We start from the raw sequence: 22,441 nt of genomic DNA on the forward strand, positions 1-22,441 counted from the left end.
TTTATGCTGCTATAATCTTTATTCAGTTTTATTCATAAACTATGTACAATATATACACTGTGCTCACATCGGCTCCAGGTCTCTTGGGTGAAGGTCTCTCAGTGACGTGGTCTCTTCTGGTCTCCGTGCGTCTCTGGTGGAGATGGGGAGCGGGAACGTTTCCCTCTGGCGTCCTGGACTGAAGATGCTGCACCAGCTGAGGAAGAGGAGGACAGCGGTTTGGTCTGGCAGAAGGAAGGCCTCTTTTTCTTCTCAGCAGCATAGGCCTCACTGAACAGATCGAGCGCAAACACACACAAGCAGACATAATGTGAGATTTTCACAAACAATAGAACATGCTGCAATGCCAAGTACAGTTTACTCACGCATCTATGATGGGAATGACATATTTGCCGCTGCCGTCCATCATGACTCCCTTTCGGTTTGGGTCGTCCACCTCCAACAGGAAGCTGCGGGGAATCCCTGTGCTCCTCCGGATGCGCTTAAGCGGAGCAGAGCTGCTGCCCTGTGAATTCATGAGTGACAGTCAAACGACAGAGCAAACAATCTGACTGATGGAGACAAGAGCTCATGTTCACAGCAACCATAAGCTTAGAAAACCCAGTTACCCCTTTAGAGGGGCAGTGCCTAATGTGGTGTCCTGGGATCCCACAGTGAAAGCAGACATAGTTGGGTGGAAGAAGCCCAAGCAGTGTCATGGCCTCACTGATGAACATCAGAACCATGAGAATCAGCTCTAACATTTCTCACAAACCAAACCTGTCAGTGTCTGAACGCTCACCTGCTGGAGTAGTAGCACAGACTGGACTGGTACATCACCGCTTTTAGCTTGTCCTCCTCTGATGCCTTTGCCTCAGCCAGATTCTCAGTCTGTTTCACAGGCATTTGCACATTAGAATTTTATTTCACTGATTTGCTCTAAATAAACACCCTCAAATCTCCCTAAGAAGCTGTGTGTGTTTGTGTGTGTGTGTGTTTGTGTGTATTGTTGTTTGCTTTACACTGTGTATTGATATTCTGCACTACATGTCATTATGACGCCTCAAATGCAAACACTGCAGTTCAATACAGAGCAGCACAGTGGGGTGAATTAATCATTTGTTCAATACCTTCAACAGCTGCTCCAGTGAGAGGAGTGAAGAATCACCTGTTTGAGAAGATTTAGCTGATGGTCCAGCTTGATGTCTGCAAAACAAAACAAAGGAGCTTGTGTGACTAAAACACCACAGACAGACTCAAACTCTTGATATAACATCTATCAGAGGACAATTGCGCTCATTTCACATGACTTACCCAACAAATCTTCTGTTTGATGACTTTAGTCCAGCCGCAGGGACCCGTCTGATGATGACCGATGTGTTTTTGGGGATGAGAGCATCATCATCTGTGTATTCTGACAGCAAAATAAAGTTTGAATATAGTAATAATCATTTACCATGGTATACTTTGAGTGCCATTAGCATTTTAAAACACTCAGAACATCACTATATGTCACCATCAGAGTCATGATAATAAATCACAGCTTCTACAAGTCTGTCTGATAACACATCTAATGTTAGTGTAATATAGTTTAAGTGGCTTTTCCTCATCTCACCTTCATCAGTTTGGGCTTTGCTGATCTTCAGCTGGCAGAACTTCAGCCTCTCGCGCTTCATGATCTGCCGCTTCAGCTCTCCCACAGTGATGTTGAGGCCCTCAAACTGGAGCGAGTCGTAGGTGAGTCGACTCTGAAACCTGTAATGAACACAAGACATACTGAACACAAACCACAGTGTAATAACAAGGGTCAAACCTGAATGATGGGAGAAGCAGACGATCAATCGATGTATCCAACAATCAATAATATCAATAATCTGGGAATCAGTTGCCACGAAGGACGCCGAGATCAGATGCCAATGACAGAGCGGAGTTCAAAACAACACAAAAAGAACCGTTGCCATGGATGCTGACGATCACGTGACGAGGCGCTGAAAAACTTCCGCGTTATTTTCTCATAAATAATAGTGAAATCATTACTATGATAATAATAAAATAAACAGCAGAACAGTTGGACATCTCTGAATAATACACAGCTGCATTTCCTTACACGAATGATTCTGGCCTTTGTAAAGAGTCGGGCGAGTCAATGAATCAGTGATTCGTGGCTGAATGAATCACTCAAAGCTTCACTTGATTAAAGCGGTCTCTTGCTGCCACCTATTGGCGATTTGTTTTTCCGTTTTTAAAGTAATTTAACACTTTTTTTAAAGCCACCTTCAAATTTATTTTCTACAAAAGTTTATTTCCGTGTGTTAAAAATTATTTAAAACTCTCTAATCTCATCATTTCCTGATGCGTTTATAATGTAAATCCCTTCATGTTTGCCTTTGATCTTCATTATGTGTTAAAATCAATAAAATATTAAAGTTGCCTCATCCAAATCCAAAGTTTGGTTCAAAGCTTTATTATACAGCAATGTGTGTGTGTGTGTGTGTGTGTGGGTGTGTGTGTGTGTGTGTGTGTGTGTGTGTGTGTGTGTGTGTGTGCGTGTGTGTGTGTGATTGTGGCAGTGGATTACAGTGAATGTAGAAGTGATCAGAAGTGTGTGATATTTATTGTTTCTGATAATCAAAAGAACATTTTAAGAGTCCAAAAGATTTACTGCCTGATGAAGCCTGTTATAATGCAATTATGATGACCCTATAAATCTAGAATGGTCAGAACAATAAAACATTAGGGAAAGAGATTAATTAGTATTTCTCCTCTTTTTTTGTATGTGTAAGTGCTCCTGGAAGAAAAGTCTGCGTCTCTCTGTGTCGCTCAGGCTGCACTGCAGTGTCTATTCTCAGGTGTGATCCCACTACTGATCAGCACGGGGGATTTGACCTGCTTCGTCTCCGACCTGGGCCGGTTCACCCCTCATTACACGTCCTGGTGGTCCCAAGCTCCCCCAAGAGCACCATATCGATACCGAACTTAGTGTGGACACCTGATTAACATAGTCCACTGCAGCCCAGAAGCCCTGAGCTCAAGCGATCCGCAGCCTCAGCCTCCCAGTAGCTTGGATTACAGGCGCGCGCCACTGAACCCGGCGAGAGCTGAGAGAATCAGAGCTGTGGAGAATCTGATCATCACAGCGACCTCTAGTGGAGGAAAACTGAATGATGAAGTAAAGTTGACTTTTTATTAGTCTTATGGCACTGTTTGGATAAAAATAAACAGCAGTACGGTCCCAAATAAAATATAGTTATTTAAACTAAATACTTTAGTATTTTAGAACCACATAGTAAAGTTTATTGTACTGAATAGTTAATCACAATGTTGTGCTATTTAAAGGCAACTGTGGTGCAGAGTCGGGTTGGAAGAGACTCCAAGCATTTCTGTTTTCGTGAGGTTAAGCTGAAGATGAGGATCTTTCATCCAGTGTGAAATGTCCGACAGGCAGGCTGAGATGCGAGCTGGAACCGAGGGATCATCAGGGTGAAAAGAGAGGTATAGTTGGGTATCATCAGCATAGCAGTGGTAGGAGAATCCATGTTTCTGAATGACTGGTCCTAGAGATGTCGTGTAGATGGAGAAGAGAAGTGGCCCAAGAACAGAGCCTTGAGGTACCCCAGTGTTTAGATGCTGTAGGTTGGACACTTTTCCCCTCAAAGACACCCTGAATGACCTGTCAGAGAGGTAAGATCTGAACCATTGAGTAACAGTGCCTGCAACGCCCAGTGACTCATATATATTATATATATAATGATTAATACATATAGAAACAATATTTTCATAACTAAATTATTTATGATTTGCCGTTTAACAGCAAAACATCTCGTCAAATAGGCCACAGTTCATCAGGAAATGAAAAGCTTTTAAATGACAACAGAAAAGCAGTTCAGCGACTAACATTCACTCATTCAGTGAGTATCTCATTTATTCATTCATTCATTCACTAATTGAATCAACACTTTTTCAGTCACTAAATATGGTGTCAGATGCAGATGTGGCCTCTAGTGTAATCCACAGTTCATATATTGCACAATGACGCTAAAGGCCACCATATTATAAAATACTGCAGGTTGTTGGTTGCAGATTAATAATCACAAACATATTTTTTTATCATAAAACAGCTAAAACATATTTAGTGTCAGAGAGGACAAAGTGGTTTTAGTTTACCTTTTATCTTTAATATTAAACAGCTTTTTAGTCTTTAGACCAGATTAAATAACTTGTGGTACTTGTATAAACAATGTTCAGCTCAGGATCAGTAATTCAGCATGATGTGCTGCTAAAGCTGAAACAGTCTATCAATTTATGCCACAGATTGTGTGAGATTCTGTCGAGTCTTATAGATGTTAAAAACACTGATGGAGGTCAAAACCGCATCTGACACCACAGTTAGTGGATGAGTAAGAGTAAACTGAATAATAAATATGTAACTCAGTTAATGATAGTTATTCACTGCATGAATGAATGTTAGATGAGGAACTGGTATTTAAGTGGAAAATTAAAACATTAAAGCTTTACTTTTTCAGAGGTTCACTGTTTGCACAATCTTAAATGGATAGTTCACCGCATAAATATGATTGTGACGATTATGAATTAACATTTTTGGGTCAATTATCCCTTAAATCACATAAATTATCCCAGAGCATTATTTCAGCATCAATGATCATTCACAATAGTCACATCACAAGAAATACAAGGTTGAGTCTGGATTATAATTTAGCGTTTGCGTGTGTTTCTGAGGCCTGCGACTGTAAAAGCTTTAGGTTTAATAAATTGCATCATTTGTAATTTTAATTGCAAATAATTTTATTTAATTAAAAAAATGAAGACAATAGCAGTATTATTGTACATTTGAATATTACATTACTGTACCTGAATACTGTTAGACTTGTTAAAAAACAACAAAGCTGTGTTCATTTGATTTCAGAATTTTATATTGTATTTATCTCTGCTCGTAGATTGTTTGTAATTCAATTCAATTCAATTCAATTCAGCTTTATTTGTATAGCGCTTTTACAATGTAGATTGTGTCAAAGCAGCTTCACATAAATGGTCATAGTAACTGGAACAGTGTGGTTCAGGTTTTAGTGTTTAAGTTCAGTTCAGTTCAGTTTAGCTCAGTTCAGTGTGATTTAATCATTACTGAGAGTTCAAACACTGAAGAGCAAATTCATCGATGCGTAGCTCTACCAATCCCGAACCATGCGAGGCAGTGGCGACAGCGGAGAGGGAAAAAAAACTTCACCTGATGGGAGTGAAGAAAAAAAAACCTTGAGAGAACCAGACTCAGTTGGGCACGACCATTTTAATTTCTCCGCTGGCCAAAAGTCTTGTGCAGAACTTCATTCGCCGTGGTTTATGCTGGAAGATGGCCTCAATGAAGACTCGTCTGTCCCTGGAGCGTCGCTGGAATCAGACTCATGTTCTCCACTCCCCACGACCATCAGCGCAGCAGCAGCTCAGGATATGGCCTGGTCCCGGATATGGAATCCTTGGGATCATCACGTCGCTGGTCTTGGATCCAATCAGTGACTCCGCCTAATCTGAGGACCTCGGGATGAATATCCCCAGGTGAAAATAGAGAGAAAGAGAATAATTAGCGTAGCTGCTGTTCATAGTGTATATAAGCAAGATGTAGAAGCCAGTGTGGAACCCGCTAGGTGATGCACTGAGTGTATGCTTTACTAAACAGATAGGTCTTTAATCTAGTTTTGAACTGGGATAGTGTGTCTGAGCCTCGGACATTACCAGGAAGGCTATTCCAGAGTGTAGGAGCCATGAAAGAGAAGGCTCGACCTCCTTTACTTGATTTTGCTATTCTAGGTACTACCAGAAGCCCTGAATTTTGAGATCTTAAGGAGCGAGTTGGTTCGTAGCGAGACAGAAGGTTGGTTAGATAAACAGGAGCTAGATTATTTAGAGCTTTATAGGTGAGAAGTAATATTTTAAATTCAATACGAAATTTAACAGGCAGCCAGTGTAAGGAGGATAAAATTGGGGTTATATGATCATATTTTCTGGACCTGGTCAGAACTCTGGCTGCTGCATTTTGTACTAATTGAAGTTTGTTAATAGAGGATGCTGGGCAGCCAGCAAATAGAGCATTACAGTAATCCAGTCTCGAAGTCATAAAAGCATGGACTAGCTTTTCTGCATCTGAGATGGATAGCATATTTCGTAATTTAGCGATATTTCTCAGATGAAAGAAGGCAGTTTTTGTGACATGGGATATATGGTTTTTAAAAGTTAGATTGCTGTCTAATATGACACCCAGATCTTTTATAGTAGAGCTAAAGCTAACTTTGTATCCCTCTAATTGTAAATTGAGTTGCGAGATCTGCTGTGCAAATAATTGTAATGTTTTATGCAGATGCACACCTAATATAAACAAATCACCCATTCTGTAATATGTTTTCTACAGCTATATGTATTATGATACAATAAACCACTTTTACTGTAGTAAAAAAAAAAACTAAAGTATACTACAGTATTTATTACATTTTATTAGTTGATACAGAAAACAGAATGTTGTGGCACTCATAAAATGAGTTGTAAAGGCTAATAAATATGGTATAATAATCTTTAGTTCAAAAATACTATGTTGATACTAATTACTGTAATTTTTTTATTTGTGATCATACTGCTGTTTATTATTATCTAATGTCATAAGTCTATGAAGTCAGTTTTTATTCATCATTAATTTTTCCTCCACTAGAGGTCGCTGTGATGATCAGATTCTCCACAGCTCTGATTCTCTCAGCTCTCGTCGGGTTCAGTGGCGCGCGCCTGTAATCCAAGCTACTGGGAGGCTGAGGCTGCGGATCGCTTGAGCTCAGGGCTTCTGGGCTGCAGTGGACTATGTTGATCGGGTGTCCGCTCTAAGTTCGGTATCGATATGGTTCCCCTGGGAGAGTTCGGGACCACCAGGTCGTTTAAGGAGGGGTGAACCGGCCCAGGTCGGAGACGGAGCAGGTCAAATCCCCCGTGCTGATCAGTAGTGGGATCGCGCCTGTGAATAGACACTGCAGTGCAGCCTGAGCGACACAGAGAGACGCAGACTTTTACACTACCTGTTTTTTTTACTCTGATATATCTTTCTAACAGTAAAAAAGAAGCAATAAAGGTTTTGAGATGAATGACATGACTGTGTGTTAATAATTAGAAATAACTAAAAGTTTAGTTTTTTCGAGTGATGGGTTGCAGCTGGAAGGGCATCTGCTAAAAACGTGCTGGATAAGTTGGGGGTTCATTCCGCTGTGGTGAACCAACGAGACTAATCTGAAAAGAAAATGAATGAATGAATAAAAGTTTATTTGTAGACTAGACATTTTATTTGTAAACAGAAATACAGAAATTATCTCAATTTCATGAGTATATTTTGAAAAGATGATGTTTTAGACAGAAATATGTTTTGCTGTGGTTACTAACTCATAAGTGTGGTCTATCAATATCGGGTGGTATTTAAAAAAATTATAGAAGAATTTCACTTTAGTTCTCCCCGTGTTGGTGTGGGTTTTCACTGGTTGGTCTGGTTTACCCCACAAGTCCAAAGACATGCGGTATAGGTGAATTGGGTAAGCTAAATTGTCTGTAGTGTATGGGTGTTTTCCAGTAATGGGTAACATGGGAGGGCATCCTCTGCGTAAAACTTATGCTGGATAAGTTGGCGGTTCATTCCGCTGTGGTGACCCCCGATTAATAAAGCGACTAAGCCGAAATGAAAATGAATGATTGAATGAATTTCACTTTAAGCATAATTTACACATTGTTACTTTGAACCCATCATCTGATATTTGGCAGCTTTATCAAGGGTTCTGCTTTGTGTTTTCTTTTTATTGTGGGAATAACCAGACAGGTATCAGCAGTTGTGACGGCTCTTTAATCACTCCTGATGTAAACAAAAGCACAGATTTTACAGTGTGTCTTCGCCCTCATCACTTTTACATGCTTCAATCAGACAAATAAAAATCAAAACCTCAATTAAAATGAAAACACAAAAATAACGAACTATGTGAAATATGTGAAAAAGAAAGTTATACATAATATTGAAACATAAAAACTGGCTTCAAAAGTCAAGTAAATATGATTTAAGATTAATTAGAGCTGCAGACACCCACCTCTCCCATGTGCAGTCAGTACAGAAAAGGAGGAGGCGGGTGCAGAACAGGAAATTAAAAAACTTAAGCTTTCTCAGAAATTTAAAGGAGCAGGTATACTTAATAAACACTTCAGGTAAAACACACATTTTGTGTAATTCTATAAATAAAGTGAACTATTATTTCTATACCTGTTACACAGGCCTGGATTGGCTAATCGGGAGCACCGGGAAAGTTTTTTGGCCGCGAGGGCCGGTGTCCCTAGCTGCTTGCACTCTCAGCAGTCGCACTTTTTTCATTTATTTATTTGACCATAGCCTCACTCTTTTTATTTATTTTCTCGCAGGCAGCAAAACGCAGCCGGCAGGTTAATGATGATCATTTAGCATTCGACCTTAAACAGCGGCACCTTAGTGAAAAAAGAATTTGAATAATTAATATTAATGAATATTACACCTGCTCAATGAAAATCAGATGATTCACTACATTAATAAATCTGACATAACTTGATCAGAAATATAAAAAAGGGGTGAAAAAGATTAAGCCTTCAATAGAAAGTAATACTGTGGTTAAAAGAGTCTTGCAGAAACCAGCGCAATACTTATTTATTCTTCCAAACTCACCAACATAACAGCGACATTGTGGTCCAGTGGTCAGCATGTTGTGTTGTGATGCTGCTGCTCTAACCTCTCCTGAGTAAAGTGTTATTTTTATTATTATTATTTCATTTTTAGTGTTAGGAGGACAATATAATACTGTTTGGGTTACTTATGTGGGTGTACATATTTTATTTAGATTTTTTTGTGTGACCACCGTTACAAAAGACTGCATATCTATAAATAATTTTGCACAGAATATATTTTCAGATATTGCAGGAAGGGACAATGTGATGTTTAAAGTATAGCTTTGGAGATTTAGCTACCCTTTAATCTTCTCATATTTATGAAAAACATTTGAAGTTCTAATGCAGCTGTTTCCTTGAAAAAGACGTGATAGTGTCTTTAGAAACTGAATTGCAAATGACCTTATTTTAATATAGTCAGTCGTGAACAGAGGTGGGCCGGTCTAAGGCTTGAAACTCCAGGGCTGAAAAGAAATCCCACTCCTGCCCTGCTGTTACAGTAACGGGCTGAATATGCTGTCATAGCCTGGAAAGCCAATGTTATCTGGCCTTTGTTTCTTTCGTCCAGCGTTACTTTCGTCCCCGCTCTCCCCTACTATAAGGCACACATAATCATTTATCATGTACAGACATGAACAGTCATATAGGGGTTTCACTGTCACATTTCTGTCAAAAACAGTGAAAAGTTCAGGCTGATTTATACTTCTGCAACAAGTTATCACCGTGACCTATGGCCAGGGGCGGACTGGCCATCTGGCAATTCTGGCAAATGCCAGAAGGGCCGGATCATTTTTTAAATGTGGGCCGGTCAGGTTTTTTTTTAATTTTTTTTTTATGTATTGTTTTTACATGCTTTTACAAGCTTTTATCTCTTACAAGATGTGATATTATGATGATAATAATAATAATAATAATAATAATAATAATAATAATAAATGTTGAGCATTTGGTCCAAACGGCGACGACCGGCTGGTTTTGAGAGGGGCCGACCCAATCTGAGGTTACGCGGACGTAATGAAAATCTAGCAAGAATGTAAAACAAACAATAAGTGCCACACAAGCTAATTGTCAGAGATGGACCGTAAAAAGAAAAGGCAGGGCCGAAAAGCTCAGATAAAGAGCGCAAAAGGGCTCTAAAATCGAGAGGGTGCTCGCTGCAGAGCAATTTGAGCAGAGCTGAGCTCCAGCGAGGGGGAGCATGAGCTCTCGCTCTGCCTCCTGTAAGCTGTTTTAATGCGTACACCAACCCCACCCCTAACCCTACCCCCAGTGACATCACTCGTAGAAGAAGTGCAAAAAAGGTGGAGCTCAAGCTCAAGCTCCCCCTCACTGGAGCTCAGCTTGCCCAAATGGCTCTGCAGCGAGCACCACTTGGCTAAAATCAGACGCTGCCAAATGCATAAAGTTACTGAAATGTATACGAACATTCGGCTGCTGCGTCGGAGGACAGCAGCGCAGTAGAGGAGGTAAGAAAACAGAAAATGTACTTCTAATTCATTATACTAAAACATACCAAGTAAATGTCTCGCCATTCACGCTACTTCTGACAGTTTGTGACAGTGCATTAAACACAGTGACTAACGTTACATTGTGTTTAACAGTTGTCAGCTTAGCGTAGAACTCCTGCACATTTTAATGTCATTATCAGCAATTAATGTGATTTCTGTTATACAGACTGCTGTATGCTACTAGGAATATATTCTAACATTCAAAAGAACTTAAAGCTATAGCCACAGTACTGTATGCATTTGTTGTGAACTCTGAACACATAGCTAGTCTTTAAACTATTACATTAAATACATGCATAGGTTACAGTACATAATCATCTCATTGTCAGGGAAATGAGATTCAATCTATCCAGAATTATTTTGACTCTTTATTCTTTCCACAACGTTTCCAACAAGTACTGAGTATGCAAGTGCTATCAATCACTTTGGGTATCCTTGTGGGTTGGTGTGGTCTACAACAAATTAAAATAAACAAATTAAGGAATCAGAAAAAACTTATACAAATAAAGATACTAAAACTCTTCCATGTACAATCAACAAGGGGTATGAGATTACTGATTGCCAGAAACACTTCAAATTTAAAAATAAATTAACCCTTATGATAGGAGCCTGTGAATGTGTATCACACACACACACCTTTACACACAAATGCTGCAGCACTAGCAACACTTCAGCATAATTTCACAAATAACTATATATCATGAAGGATTAAAAATGTGCAAATCCGCTGGTACACACAAATATTGCTGCTTTTTTCATTTTTGCTTTATATTCTATTCATTTCGGTGCAACTGTTATTACTTAATTGTATTAATTTGTATACTGGGTTTCTGCAGTGTCTTAAAAAGTCTTAAAATGTCTTAAATTAAAAAAAAATATATATATATTAGGCCTTAAATAGTCTTAAGTTCACTGAAATATTGTGTTGTAGGTCTTAAATCATTTTAAACAGTTCTTAATTTCCCTTTATCCAAGTAAAGCTACCCAATCTGGCCAAATCAGTTTTTTTTATTGCAAAGAGATTCAGTTTAAAACAGCTGTTACATTATTTTCAGCAAATTCTCCAAATTAAATTCCCTAATCATGGAAGGAAAAATAAAGCAACTAATCCCTTTACATTATCTTCAGTTAATACAAAAACTATTTACTAAAGTTACCAGACCATTAGAAAAAATCCTTTGTGTTTAGCCCTGCATAAGTCTAAAATTTTATTCATAATGGTCTTAAAAGGGTCTTGAAATGTTTTAAATTTGATTTGAAGAAACCTGCAGAAACCCTGTTATTCAAATGTTCAGAGCAGTCAGTAAGAAAACATTTTGCTGCAATCTTTACATCCTATACTGTGTTAATTAACTAGGGTATTGCCAATACCAGTGCTGTGAGAAAGGATGCTACGGTAGGCCTAGCAGAGACAGAAAGGAGTGTGGTAGAGGTAGAAAAAAACAAATAAACGTTACACACTGTACTTTGGGTTTGTAGTTAACTCTACAGTAGAGGTGAACTCATTACAAAAAAATGTAGTTAAGTCTACATAGTTACATTTGAGCTTAACTGTAGAATAGGCCATAATTGTTAATATTTATTCTTTAGGTCACCTATAATTGTTTCATAAGCACATATTTATTCAAAACTAGAATGAGTCAAGCCTAGCATAAGCAGTGATTCAAATAATGATGACACAGTGACTGCAGAGACCAGCAAGAAGCATGGACACAGTAAGAGTCAGGCAAGAGTGAGGAACAACTATAATCTCAGACAGCCATACAGACATATTAAAATTGCAGAGTTACAGAGGTAAAATGGATGAGAAGATGTAGAATCAGACAATGTGTTTACTGTCAACATAGTCTATAGACCAGGGGTGGCGAACCTGTTTGGCATGATGAGCCAAAAAAAAAACTTTATCACTGCAAAGAGCCACACAACAGATGCGCAAACAACAGTATATCTGTCACAATAACTTATACACCTAATTATATAACGCAATAGTTTTCATGGATTTAAATTAGCCTACCTCATTTTACTTGACTCAGTGGGACACCTGACATTCCTTGGTTTCCACAATCTTTTTCAGGTCTGGCTCGTATTCAGTTGTGGCTACTCGTAGTAACTCTTTCACATGTGTGTCAGTAAGAACAGAGAGATGCTTTGATTTCACTAGTTTCAGTGTCCAAAAAAAGTGATTCACAGACATAAGTTGACCCAAACATTGACAACAGTTTGAGTGCAGCCTGTTTGACATTGGGATATCTCTCAACGGGCACAATCTTCCAAAACTCCACGGTTCCTTCCCTCAGGACACTTTTAAGTCTGTCATCCTCAGAAAGTTCAATCATTTCAAGCTGAGATGCTGCTTCATCTTCCACTAAAGGGGCTTTTAAACAGCCTGATTCAGCAGTGAATGGGTTGATCAAAAATGTTATCTGTTGTCTTTTTTGTCGTAGGTTGGAGAATCTTTCCTCAAAACTTTGCTCAAGATTTTCAAGCAGCGTAGCATACCGTGCAGTACTCCCTTTTACAACCTCTGCTTTTTGTCCACTTGCCTTCAACAAGGTTGGAAAATGTGTGTAGTCTCTCTTTTGTAGATGTGTCTTGAACAGCTTGAGTTTGTTGACAAATGCAAAAACACTTTGCACCAGGTCAGGCAGCATCTTTAACTTCCCTTGCAGATCCACATTCAGTCCATTCAGATAATGCAGCACGTCAACCAAAAAAGCCAAATCTGAAATCCACTGGGGATCATGTAGCTCAGGATATTCCTTATGTTTCTCTGCGAGGAACAGCTTCACTGGATTCAAAAGCTCAAAGAAACGAGAAAGCACATGTCCTCTTGAAAGCCATCGCACGGCACAGTGAAAAAGCAGATCAGATGGAAGGTCTTCATCAAGTTCATCAATGAGATTTTTGAACTGTCTGTGATTGAGAGCATGTGTGCGTACAAAATTGACAATTTCCAGCACAGGTTTCATAATGTGGTCTAAGTTTAGCTTTTTAGACACCAAGTGCTCTTGATGGATAATACAGTGGAAAGTCCAAAATGCTGGAAAACGGTCGTCAGCTTTACACAGCCCTACAAGACCTCTCTCAGATCCCAGCATGGCTGGAGCTCCGTCCGTGACTATGGCTGTTAGTTTTGATAACTGCAGATTTGCTTTCTCAACAACAGTCATCAGTGTCTCTTTCAGATCGATGCCACGAGTTCTGTCTTTCAGCGGCACTATGTCAAGCAGCTCTTCCCTAATTGTGCAGTCTTCTGACACAAACCGTACAAATATTGCCAATTGTGGCTTGTCTTGAACATCGCATGACTCATCCAACGCAATGCTAAAATACTGGCACTTCTGAAGATCTGACAGTAAATGTGTTTCTACTGAATTGTCAATGTCCGATATTCTCTGTTCAACAGTGTGTCGTGACAGTTGAAGGTCCTTTACTGAACGTTTCAAATTTTCATTTTCGGGACAAAGAATAGCAACAGCATCACTGAGGCACTTTTTAACAAATTCTCCTTCAAGGTATGGCTTTTTTGCACGAGCAATGTTCCATGCTAGCTGATATGATGCTAATGTGACCGTCTCTGAATGCTTACTAAATTTTCGGAAAAGCTGAGTTTGCTTTTCTGCCTGACCTTTCAGTGTCTTTACCTTGTGCTTGCGAAGTTCACTGCCTTTGGGAAATTCCCGGGCTACGGCAGAATGGAGAGAGGTGAAATGGCGCTCGAGATTTGAAGCCTTAAAATGTGACAACGAAGTCTGGCATATCAAGCAGAATGGCTTTCCATTTCTTTCAACAAAAAAATATAAATCCTCCCATTCAGATAAAAATGTTCTGCGCTCATCTTCGTATTTACGCTTAGCTGTACGCTTTCCTGACTCTGCCATGACGATTGATATTAACGAACTGCACGTCACTCGTGTTGCGCCCCAATCAAACGGGGCTTCAGTGTCAACCCTTGACTGAAGGCGTGTCTGAATGGAAGCGGCAGAAAATAAAATTCAGTCAGCAATAGGCCACTTTCTAGCAGGTGTATTTGCATACAGCGATCTGATTGGCTAACGCGTCCGTAAGCGCTTGAAAAGTTGAGCTACTCCCAGCTTCTGCAGCGAGCAACGTGAAGCCCCGTGTGAATGGGGCATTAGTCAATTGGTTATTATATGTTAAATTGCGCAAGAGGTTGAGCCGCACAAAAGCAGAAAGAGACGCAGAAGCACCGTGTGAATGGGGCGTTAGTCAATTGGTTAATGTATGTTAAATCGCGCGAGAGGTTGAGCCGCACAAGAGCAGTAAAAGAGCCGCAAGCGGCTCGCGAGCCGCGGGTTCGCCACCCCTGCTATAGACCGTGCCAATAAAGAACAACACTTCAGGGAATGACAAGTATTGTTTATGAACAAAAGTATGCTGAATGTAGTGCTGCATGTCCATTTGTTTGTAAAGGTGTGTGTGTGTGTGTGTGTGTGTGTGTGTGTGTGTGTGTGTGTGTGTGTGTGCGTGTGTGTGTGTGTGTGTGTGTGTGTGTGTGTATGTGTGTTTGTGTGTGTGTGTGTGTGTGTGTGTGTGTGTGTATGTGTGTGTGTGTTTGATACACATTCACAGGTTACTTCTATAATAAATAGCAGACAAATGGTATAAACAGGTAGCACACAGACTCTACGAGATTCACATATTATTTTAATTTAGTTTTACTGTATGAATTTGTTATAAACAGGTTGTTTTTGTTCTAGTCACATACATTAAATGTTTAAATATCTATTAGATATATATGGTTCTGCTTATATTATTTCACCATCTGTACACCAATATAAGTAGGAAATGTGCGTGTCCGTCTGTGGGGCTGTGTCGGTGTGGTAATGTGGGCTGGTGTGGCTACAGTGCCAGGGCCGAATTTTTGTCCCAGTCCGCCCCTGACTGGGAGGCTGAGGCTGCGGATCGCTTGAGCTCAGGGCTTCTGGACTGCAGTGGACTATGTCGATCGGGTGCCCACACTAAGTTCGGTATCAATATGGTGCACCTGGGTGAGCTTGGGACCGCCAGGTCGTTAAAGGAGGAGTGAACCGGCCCAGGTCGGAAACGGAGCAGGTCAAAGCTCCCGTGCCGATCAGTAGTGGGATCGTGCCTGTGAATAGACACTGCAGTGCAGCCTGAGCGACACAGAGAGACGCAGACTTTTACACTAGTTTTTTTTTTTTTTAACTTTGATTTGTCTTTCTAACTGTAAAACTGAAGAAATAAAGATTTAGAGATGTATGATGACTATGCATTATTAATAGTAAGTAATAATTAAAAGTTTACTAGCAGACTTCAGAAAGTTTATTTGTAAACAAAAATACAAAAATCATCTCAATTTCATGTCTATATTTTAAAAATATGCCTTAGACAGAAATATATTGAATTTAATTGAAAATATATCAAATTAAAAAATATATATAGAGAATAATTTTACTTTAAACATAAATGGCACATTATAATTTTTGGCCCCATCAGAAACAAAAGTAACACACGGGTAGGTCACAACCAGATTTACTGGCTTCATCATGTTTGTTTTAATTATATCTGACTATGACATTGTTAATTATTTTTTAATACCACCTGATATTGACGGTTAAAAAGCTTCCAGTACAAAATGGCATTTTTATTGATAAATTATATTATAGAGTATTATGCCAAATGCAGTTTTAATCTAGAAAGTTTTGTTTAATAAAATAGAGGAGGGGGATATATTTAAGAAATTAATAACACTTCAAAATAGTAAAGCAACAGGGTTAGATAATATTCCAGTGCAGTTCCCTCAAAGACTCCCTAAATGCTTCACTCCGATGGTTACACATATTATCAATTTTTCTATTTGTCAAGGTAAAGTTGAAAAAAGCAAGAGTTATTCCTCTTTTTAATAAAGGTAGTAGGTTTGAGGTTAATAATTCTAGGCTGGTATCAATTTTGAGTGCTTTGTCAAAAGGGAGGGAAAAAGTTATTTATTAGCACATTGAAAAATATTGTTTAAAATGTGACGTATTGTAGAGTTTCAATCGGGTTTTAGGAAAATCATTCCACTGATTCAACAGTTTCTTTTAATTAACAAATTATATAAAGAGCGATATGGATAAAGGAAGTTAAGTGGGATGGTTTTCTTAGACCTGCAAAAATTTTTCAATACAGTCAATCACAGGATATTGATTTTAAAAGTAAAGGCAATGGGTTTTGGTGTTTTGGCCTGTAAATGCATGAAGTCTTACCTTGAAAACAGATGTCAAATAGTAGATTTAAATGGTGTGTTTTCAGATTATTCGACCGTTTCTTATGGGGTTTCACAAGGCAGTGTTTTAGGTCCTTTGCTTTTTTAATATACATCAATGATTTGAAAATGGCCCGTTCAAAAAAGCTTTTGTTAAATGCGGATGATGCAGCAATAATTGTGTCTCATGAGAGGAAGGAATTTATTGAAAATGAAATAAGTGAACAAACTGAGGAAGTCTCTTAATGGTTTAACCTTAATAAATTGTCCTTACACTTGTGTAAACCAGAATTTATTTTATTTGGTTCAGCTGCGAAACTGAGAAAAAGTGTCAGATCAGAGGTAAAAGTAGAGCATCAAATTAATGAACACAAACATGAAGGGAAATATTTAGGTTCCATTTCAGACAGTAATTTGACAGGTGAGAAGATGGCTGTTATAGTCCAATCAAAAGTTCTAAAATTAAGTTTTTAGCAAGACAGACAGAGCTCTTAGATACCCAAACTTTACAAATATTGGCTAGTGCATTAGTGCAGTCATACTTTGACTATGCTGCAGTCTTTTGGTACAGCAGTAGTTCCACAAAAATGAAAAATAAATTGCAGACGGCCCAAAATAAGTTGCAGAATTGTTATCAAAGTACTTCTACTGACACATTTAAATAATGAATATTATAGTCAAATTAATTTATTAAAAGTTGGAAAAAGGGTCACTTTTCTGAAATTGGTGATGGTGTTTAAGATTTTAAAGAAAATGGTCCCAAAATATTTACTTATCAAGTTTTAGTTAGTGAGGTACACTGTCATTCTACAAGAGCGAGTAGCAGGGGTATTTGTCCTTGTAGAATTAATAGTGAAACAGGTAGAAAGTCTTTTCTGTGTACTGTTGCTTGGAATATACTGCCGAGGAGTTTTAAATTGATTCAATTTGAGAGTTTTATAGAGGAAATTAAAAAATGGCTGTTTTACGGTTGAAGTTGAGGATTTTTGTTGTGCTGAGTTTCTGAGCTGATGATGTTTGCACTTTATGATTTGCTCGTTCATTTTTTAAGAATATCGATGACCACGAAGGAAATCAGCCTGTGGCTTTATTGTGTATTTTATCCTCGACAGTTTTTAAGATATGAATGTCAAACTGGACTTGTTTGTATATTTTTGTTAAAATTGTTAAATAAAATCAATCAATTTATTCATTCATTTTCCTTTAGCTTAGTCCCTTTATTAATCTGGGGTCGCCACAGCGGAATGAACTGCCAACTTATCCAGCATATTTTTTACACAGCGGATACCCTTCCAGCTGCAACCCAGTACTGGGAAATATCCATACACCCTCATTCACACACACAAACACACACACACACACACACACTATGGCTAATTTAGTTTATTCATTCACCTACAGCATAGCACATGGGTTTGGAGCACCCAGAGGAAACCCACATGAACACGGAGAGAACAAGCAAACTCCACACAGAAATGCCATCTGACCCAGTCGGGACTCCCACCAGCAGCCTTCCTACAGCGAGGCCATGTGTGTATATATATATATATAAAGATACATTATTTTTTCCCTTAATAGCTACATTTTAAAGAAATCTATTTGCTTAAGTCAGCTGAACAGTAAACAACAACAGCAATAGAAACCACCAAAGGACACCATATGAACACAGCCAAAATGACTTATTAGAGCATGCACATCTTTGTCATTCCAATGGATTTTTAAAAATATGTACATGCCGCCTTTTCTTCCATGTTTCTTGAACTTTTCCCCTTTATGAGAAAAACTATTGAATACTATAAAATCTGTTCAGCGTTTTATTTTTTTCTGATTAACATTTAAAAGACTTTAACTAAAAGTTTTAGATTGTGAGCAGGACAGCACACTGGTTCTCCCGCAGCATGTTTGTTCATCATTTCTATCTTAATGTGTTGATCATTTTCTGTTGTGTTTCTGTATTGTGTGAAGGTCAACCAGTCCACAGTTTATGCTGCTATAATCTTTATTAAGTTTTATTCATAAACTATGTACAATATATACACTGTGCTCACGTCGGCTCCAGGTCTCTTGAGTAAAGGTCTCTCAGTGACGTGGTCTCTTCTGGTCTCCGTGCGTCTCTGGTGGAGATGGGGAGCGGGAACGTTTCCCTCTGGCATCCTGGACTGAAGATGCTGCACCAGCTGAGGAAGAGGAGGGCAGCGGCTTGGTCTGGCAGAAGGAAGGCCTCTTTTTCTTCTCAGCAGCATAGGCCTCACTGAACAGATCGAGCGCAAACACACACAAGCAGACATAATGTGAGATTTTCACAAACAATAGAACATGCTGCAATGCCAAGTACAGTTTACTCACGCGTCTATGATGGGAATGACGTATTTGCCGCTGCCGTCCATCATGACTCCCTTTCGGTTTGGGTCGTCCACCTCCAACAGGAAGCTGCGGGGAATCCCTGTGCTCCTCCGGATGCGCTTATGCGAAGCAGAGCTGCTGCCCTGTGAATTCATGAGTGACAGTCAAACGACAGAGCAAACAATCTGACTGATGGAGACAAGAGCTCAAGTTCACAGCAACCATAAGCTTAGAAAACCCAGTTACCCCTTTAGAGGGGCAGTGCCTAATGTGGTGTCCTGGGATCCCACAGTGAAAGCAGACATAGTTGGGTGGAAGAAGCCCAAGCAGTGTCATGGCCTCACTGATGAACATCAGAACCATGAGAATCAGCTCTAACATTTCTCACAAACCAAACCTGTCAGTGTCTGAACGCTCACCTGCTGGAGTAGTAGCACAGACTGGACTGGTACATCACCGCTTTTAGCTTGTCCTCCTCTGATGCCTTTGCCTCAGCCAGATTCTCAGTCTGTTTCACAGGCATTTGCACATTAGAATTTTATTTTACTGGTCTGCCTAAGAAGCTGTGTGTGTGCGTGTGTGTGTGTGTGTGTGTGTGTGTGTGTGTGTGTGTGTGTGTGTGCGTTTGTGTGTTTTACTTTGTGTATTTATATTCTGCACTACATGTCATTATGACGCCTCAAATGCAAACACTGCAGTTCAATACAGAGCAGCACAGTGGGGTGAATTAATCAGTTGTTCAATACCTTCAACAGCTGCTCCAGTGAGAGGAGTGAAGAATCACCAGTTTGAGAAGATTTAGCTGATGGTCCAGCTTGATGGCTGCAAAACAAAGGAGCTTGTGTGACTAAAACACCACAGACAGACTCAAACTCTTGATATAACATCTATCAGAGGATGATTGCGCTCATTTCACATGACTTACCCAACAAATCTTCTGTTGGAGGACTTCAGTCCAGCAGCAGGGACCCGTCTGATGATGACCGACATGTTTTTGGGGATGAGAGCATCATCATCTGTGTATTCTGACAGCAAAATAAAGTTTATATATTAATAATCATTTACCATAGTATACTTTGAGTGCCATTAGCATTTTAAAACACTCAAAACATCACTATATGTCACCATCAGAGTCATGATAACACATGTCAGCTTCTACAAGTCTGTCTGATAACACATCTAATGTTAGTGTAGTATAGTTTAAGTGGCTTTTCCTCATCTCACCTTCATCAGTTTGGGCTTTGCTGATCTTCAGCTGGCAGAACTTCAGCCTCTCGCGCCTCATGATCTGTCGCTTCAGCTCTCCCGCAGTGATGTTGAGGCCCTCAAACTGGAGCGAGTCGTAGGTGAGTCGACTCTGAAACCTGTAATGAACACAAGACATACTGAATACAAACCACAGTGTGATAACAAGGGTCAAACCTGAATGATGGGAGAAGCAGACGATCAATCGATGTATCCAACAATCAATAATCTGGGAATCAGTAGCCAAGAAGGACGCCGAGATCAGATGCCAATGAGCGAAGTTCAAAACAACACAAATAGAACCGTTGCCATGGATGTTGACGATCACGTGACAAGGCGCTAAAAACTTCCGCGTTATTTTCTCATTAATAATAGTGAAATCATTACTATGATAATAATAAAATAAACAGCAGAACAGTTGGCCATCTCTGAATAATACACAGTGGCGTTTCCTTACACGAATGATTCAGGACTCTGTATAGAGTCGGGCGAGTCACTGAATCAGTGATTCGTGGCTGAATGAATCACTTAAAGCTTCACTCGATTAAAGAGGTCTCTTGCTGCCACCTATTGGCGATTTGTTTTTCCGTTTTAAAGTAATTTAACACTTTTTAAAAACACCTTTAAATGTATTTTCTACAAATGTTCATCTCTGTATGTTAAAATGATTTAAAACTCTCTAAGCTCATCATTTATTTGTTTGCCCTTGATCTTCATTATGTGTTACAGTTTTTTTTCCAATTGTTTTGCCACAAATTTCAGAACCCTGATGTCAATTAAAAAAAACTCTAGACACAAAATCCTAAACAGTCACTACTTTTAACACTCTCCAGTGTTCTGCATACAGCATTCATTCCCTTAAAGAAGTCTTGCATTTGCAGGATCATTGGTTCACATAATCCTTTTATAATACAAATACTACAGGAACACTACTTTAGATCACCAGCAGCACACAAGATGCACATCGCTTCAATAAACAATCATTAACAATCATTAAATATTGTTGTTTAAAATATATGATACAGAATTCATTATGGTCTATAAGTGTAAAGGGAAACAGTGCAGACAGTGGATATACTGAACTAGTTTTATTCATTCCATCATAATGTAGGTTTACTGTATTTTTTTTCTCACTTCACGTCCCCATATAGAAAGCTGATAAATGGCATGATATATGGTCCCATCTGCAAATTACATTATTATAAAATGTCATAATAGTCAATAATTTGTCAAAATAGTGAAAAAAATCATTGTTTATATTTTTTTCAACCATATCATTTATATATATTTGTAGGGGTAAAATATATAACATAATGGATCATATATATACGTAACATATATCTACATATTTGTAATTCTAATATTTTAACAAATGGCAATATTTTGACATGTATAACATATTTTATATATGTAAAATTCATATGAACTATTATGTCACATATGTAATTTGCATATATTTCTATATATCAGATTTCTATTTTGGGATTTTGTGTTACCATCAGTCTGGTCTTGTGGATTTGGTCACGGGTTCTCCTCTACATTTCAGTGGTGTTTTCATTACTCAGAAATCTTGGAAAGAACCTTCTGTCAATGTAAATCCAGGCCTGACATTGGTCTGCTGTGACTGGGCTTTCTTACAGTAATGTCAAATATATAAACATTGTCTGTAAAAGTGGTACACAGAACAAAGAAACCATAAATATGGACTAAGGATGAATAAAGACATCTATAGATACAGTTTTTCTAGTTTGCTTTGACCTGGTTAAAGAAACTAGGTTCTTCTTCATTTTCATTATCACTATCCCAGCAGAGCAGAGGACCGGTCTTGCAAATGTGTAAACCCTTTCTCATTGGGTTGACACATTTTCCCCACCATTTTTCCAAAAAGTTAACACAGATGTCATTCAAGCAGTCCAAACTCCATTGTTTTAGTTTTGGTAACCAATCAGAATCCATCTATTCCTAACTATTAAAAACTACCAACATCAGTATGAAATCACTGAAGCACCGGTTTGACACTCCTTCACACAAATTTTCAATTAGCCATCAGTCTGCAAACCTTATAAAAACGATGGAAGGTCTGTGTAGTTCTGTGCCAGCATTGATGGAGGAGGTCAATATGGCTATGTCCTATACTCCCAATAGATTTGACTGTATATTAGTTTAGATGTGTTTTCTCTAATATTTACAGTATTTTATTACGTTTGTCTGTTTTTTTTATATACAGTATTTCAGTTTTCAGCCACAGTTTGAAAAATGTCATGAATTCAATATGAATTCAATCAAAGCACATCTTATTCTTGATCCAATTCTTTGCAAAAAGGCGAATTTGACAGCCCAAATAGAGACAACAAATGCCATTGGCTATAAGCTACAATGGCAAGCAATGGTGGTGCATTTTGAGTTTTGTATTTTGTTGTGC

At 38.7% G+C, this 22,441-nt stretch overlaps 3 protein-coding genes across 5 annotated transcripts; all 3 read right to left on the bottom strand.

The window, feature by feature from the left end:
- On the bottom strand, positions 1 to 1,920 carry zgc:174355. 2 transcript variants are annotated; one of them, XM_073916526.1, is made up of 7 exons: positions 1,595 to 1,920; positions 1,294 to 1,393; positions 1,110 to 1,185; positions 782 to 870; positions 609 to 705; positions 366 to 505; positions 1 to 270 (listed from the first exon to the last, which is right to left on the bottom strand). In XM_073916526.1, exons 1-7 carry the CDS (start codon positions 1,752 to 1,754, stop codon positions 99 to 101), a joined length of 834 nt encoding a protein of 277 aa, XP_073772627.1. In that variant the 5' UTR covers positions 1,755 to 1,920; the 3' UTR covers positions 1 to 98. The 2 variants fall into 2 exon arrangements, with proteins under 2 accessions (XP_073772627.1, XP_073772628.1); XM_073916527.1 differs by lacking the exon at positions 609 to 705.
- Positions 1,921 to 6,908: 4,988 nt separating this feature from the next.
- LOC141376702 (general transcription factor II-I repeat domain-containing protein 2-like) lies at positions 6,909 to 14,083 on the bottom strand. Its single transcript, XM_073917238.1, has 2 exons — positions 12,395 to 14,083; positions 6,909 to 7,010 (listed from the first exon to the last, which is right to left on the bottom strand). Exons 1-2 carry the CDS (start codon positions 14,081 to 14,083, stop codon positions 6,909 to 6,911), a joined length of 1,791 nt encoding a protein of 596 aa, XP_073773339.1.
- A 2,631-nt stretch (positions 14,084 to 16,714) lies between these two features.
- LOC141376554 (E3 ubiquitin-protein ligase RBBP6-like) lies at positions 16,715 to 21,271 on the bottom strand. 2 transcript variants are annotated; one of them, XM_073916522.1, is made up of 7 exons: positions 19,999 to 21,207; positions 19,700 to 19,799; positions 19,521 to 19,596; positions 19,194 to 19,282; positions 19,021 to 19,117; positions 18,778 to 18,917; positions 18,416 to 18,682 (listed from the first exon to the last, which is right to left on the bottom strand). In XM_073916522.1, exons 1-7 carry the CDS (start codon positions 20,156 to 20,158, stop codon positions 18,511 to 18,513), a joined length of 834 nt encoding a protein of 277 aa, XP_073772623.1. In that variant the 5' UTR covers positions 20,159 to 21,207; the 3' UTR covers positions 18,416 to 18,510. The 2 variants fall into 2 exon arrangements, with proteins under 2 accessions (XP_073772624.1, XP_073772623.1); XM_073916523.1 differs by lacking the exon at positions 19,021 to 19,117 and having other exon boundaries at positions 16,715 to 18,682; positions 19,999 to 21,271.
- Positions 21,272 to 22,441: the final 1,170 nt, after the last annotated feature.

This window comes from Danio rerio, chromosome 11 (genome assembly GCF_049306965.1).
Source record: "Danio rerio strain Tuebingen ecotype United States chromosome 11, GRCz12tu, whole genome shotgun sequence".
Classification (NCBI taxonomy): domain Eukaryota; kingdom Metazoa; phylum Chordata; class Actinopteri; order Cypriniformes; family Danionidae; genus Danio; species Danio rerio.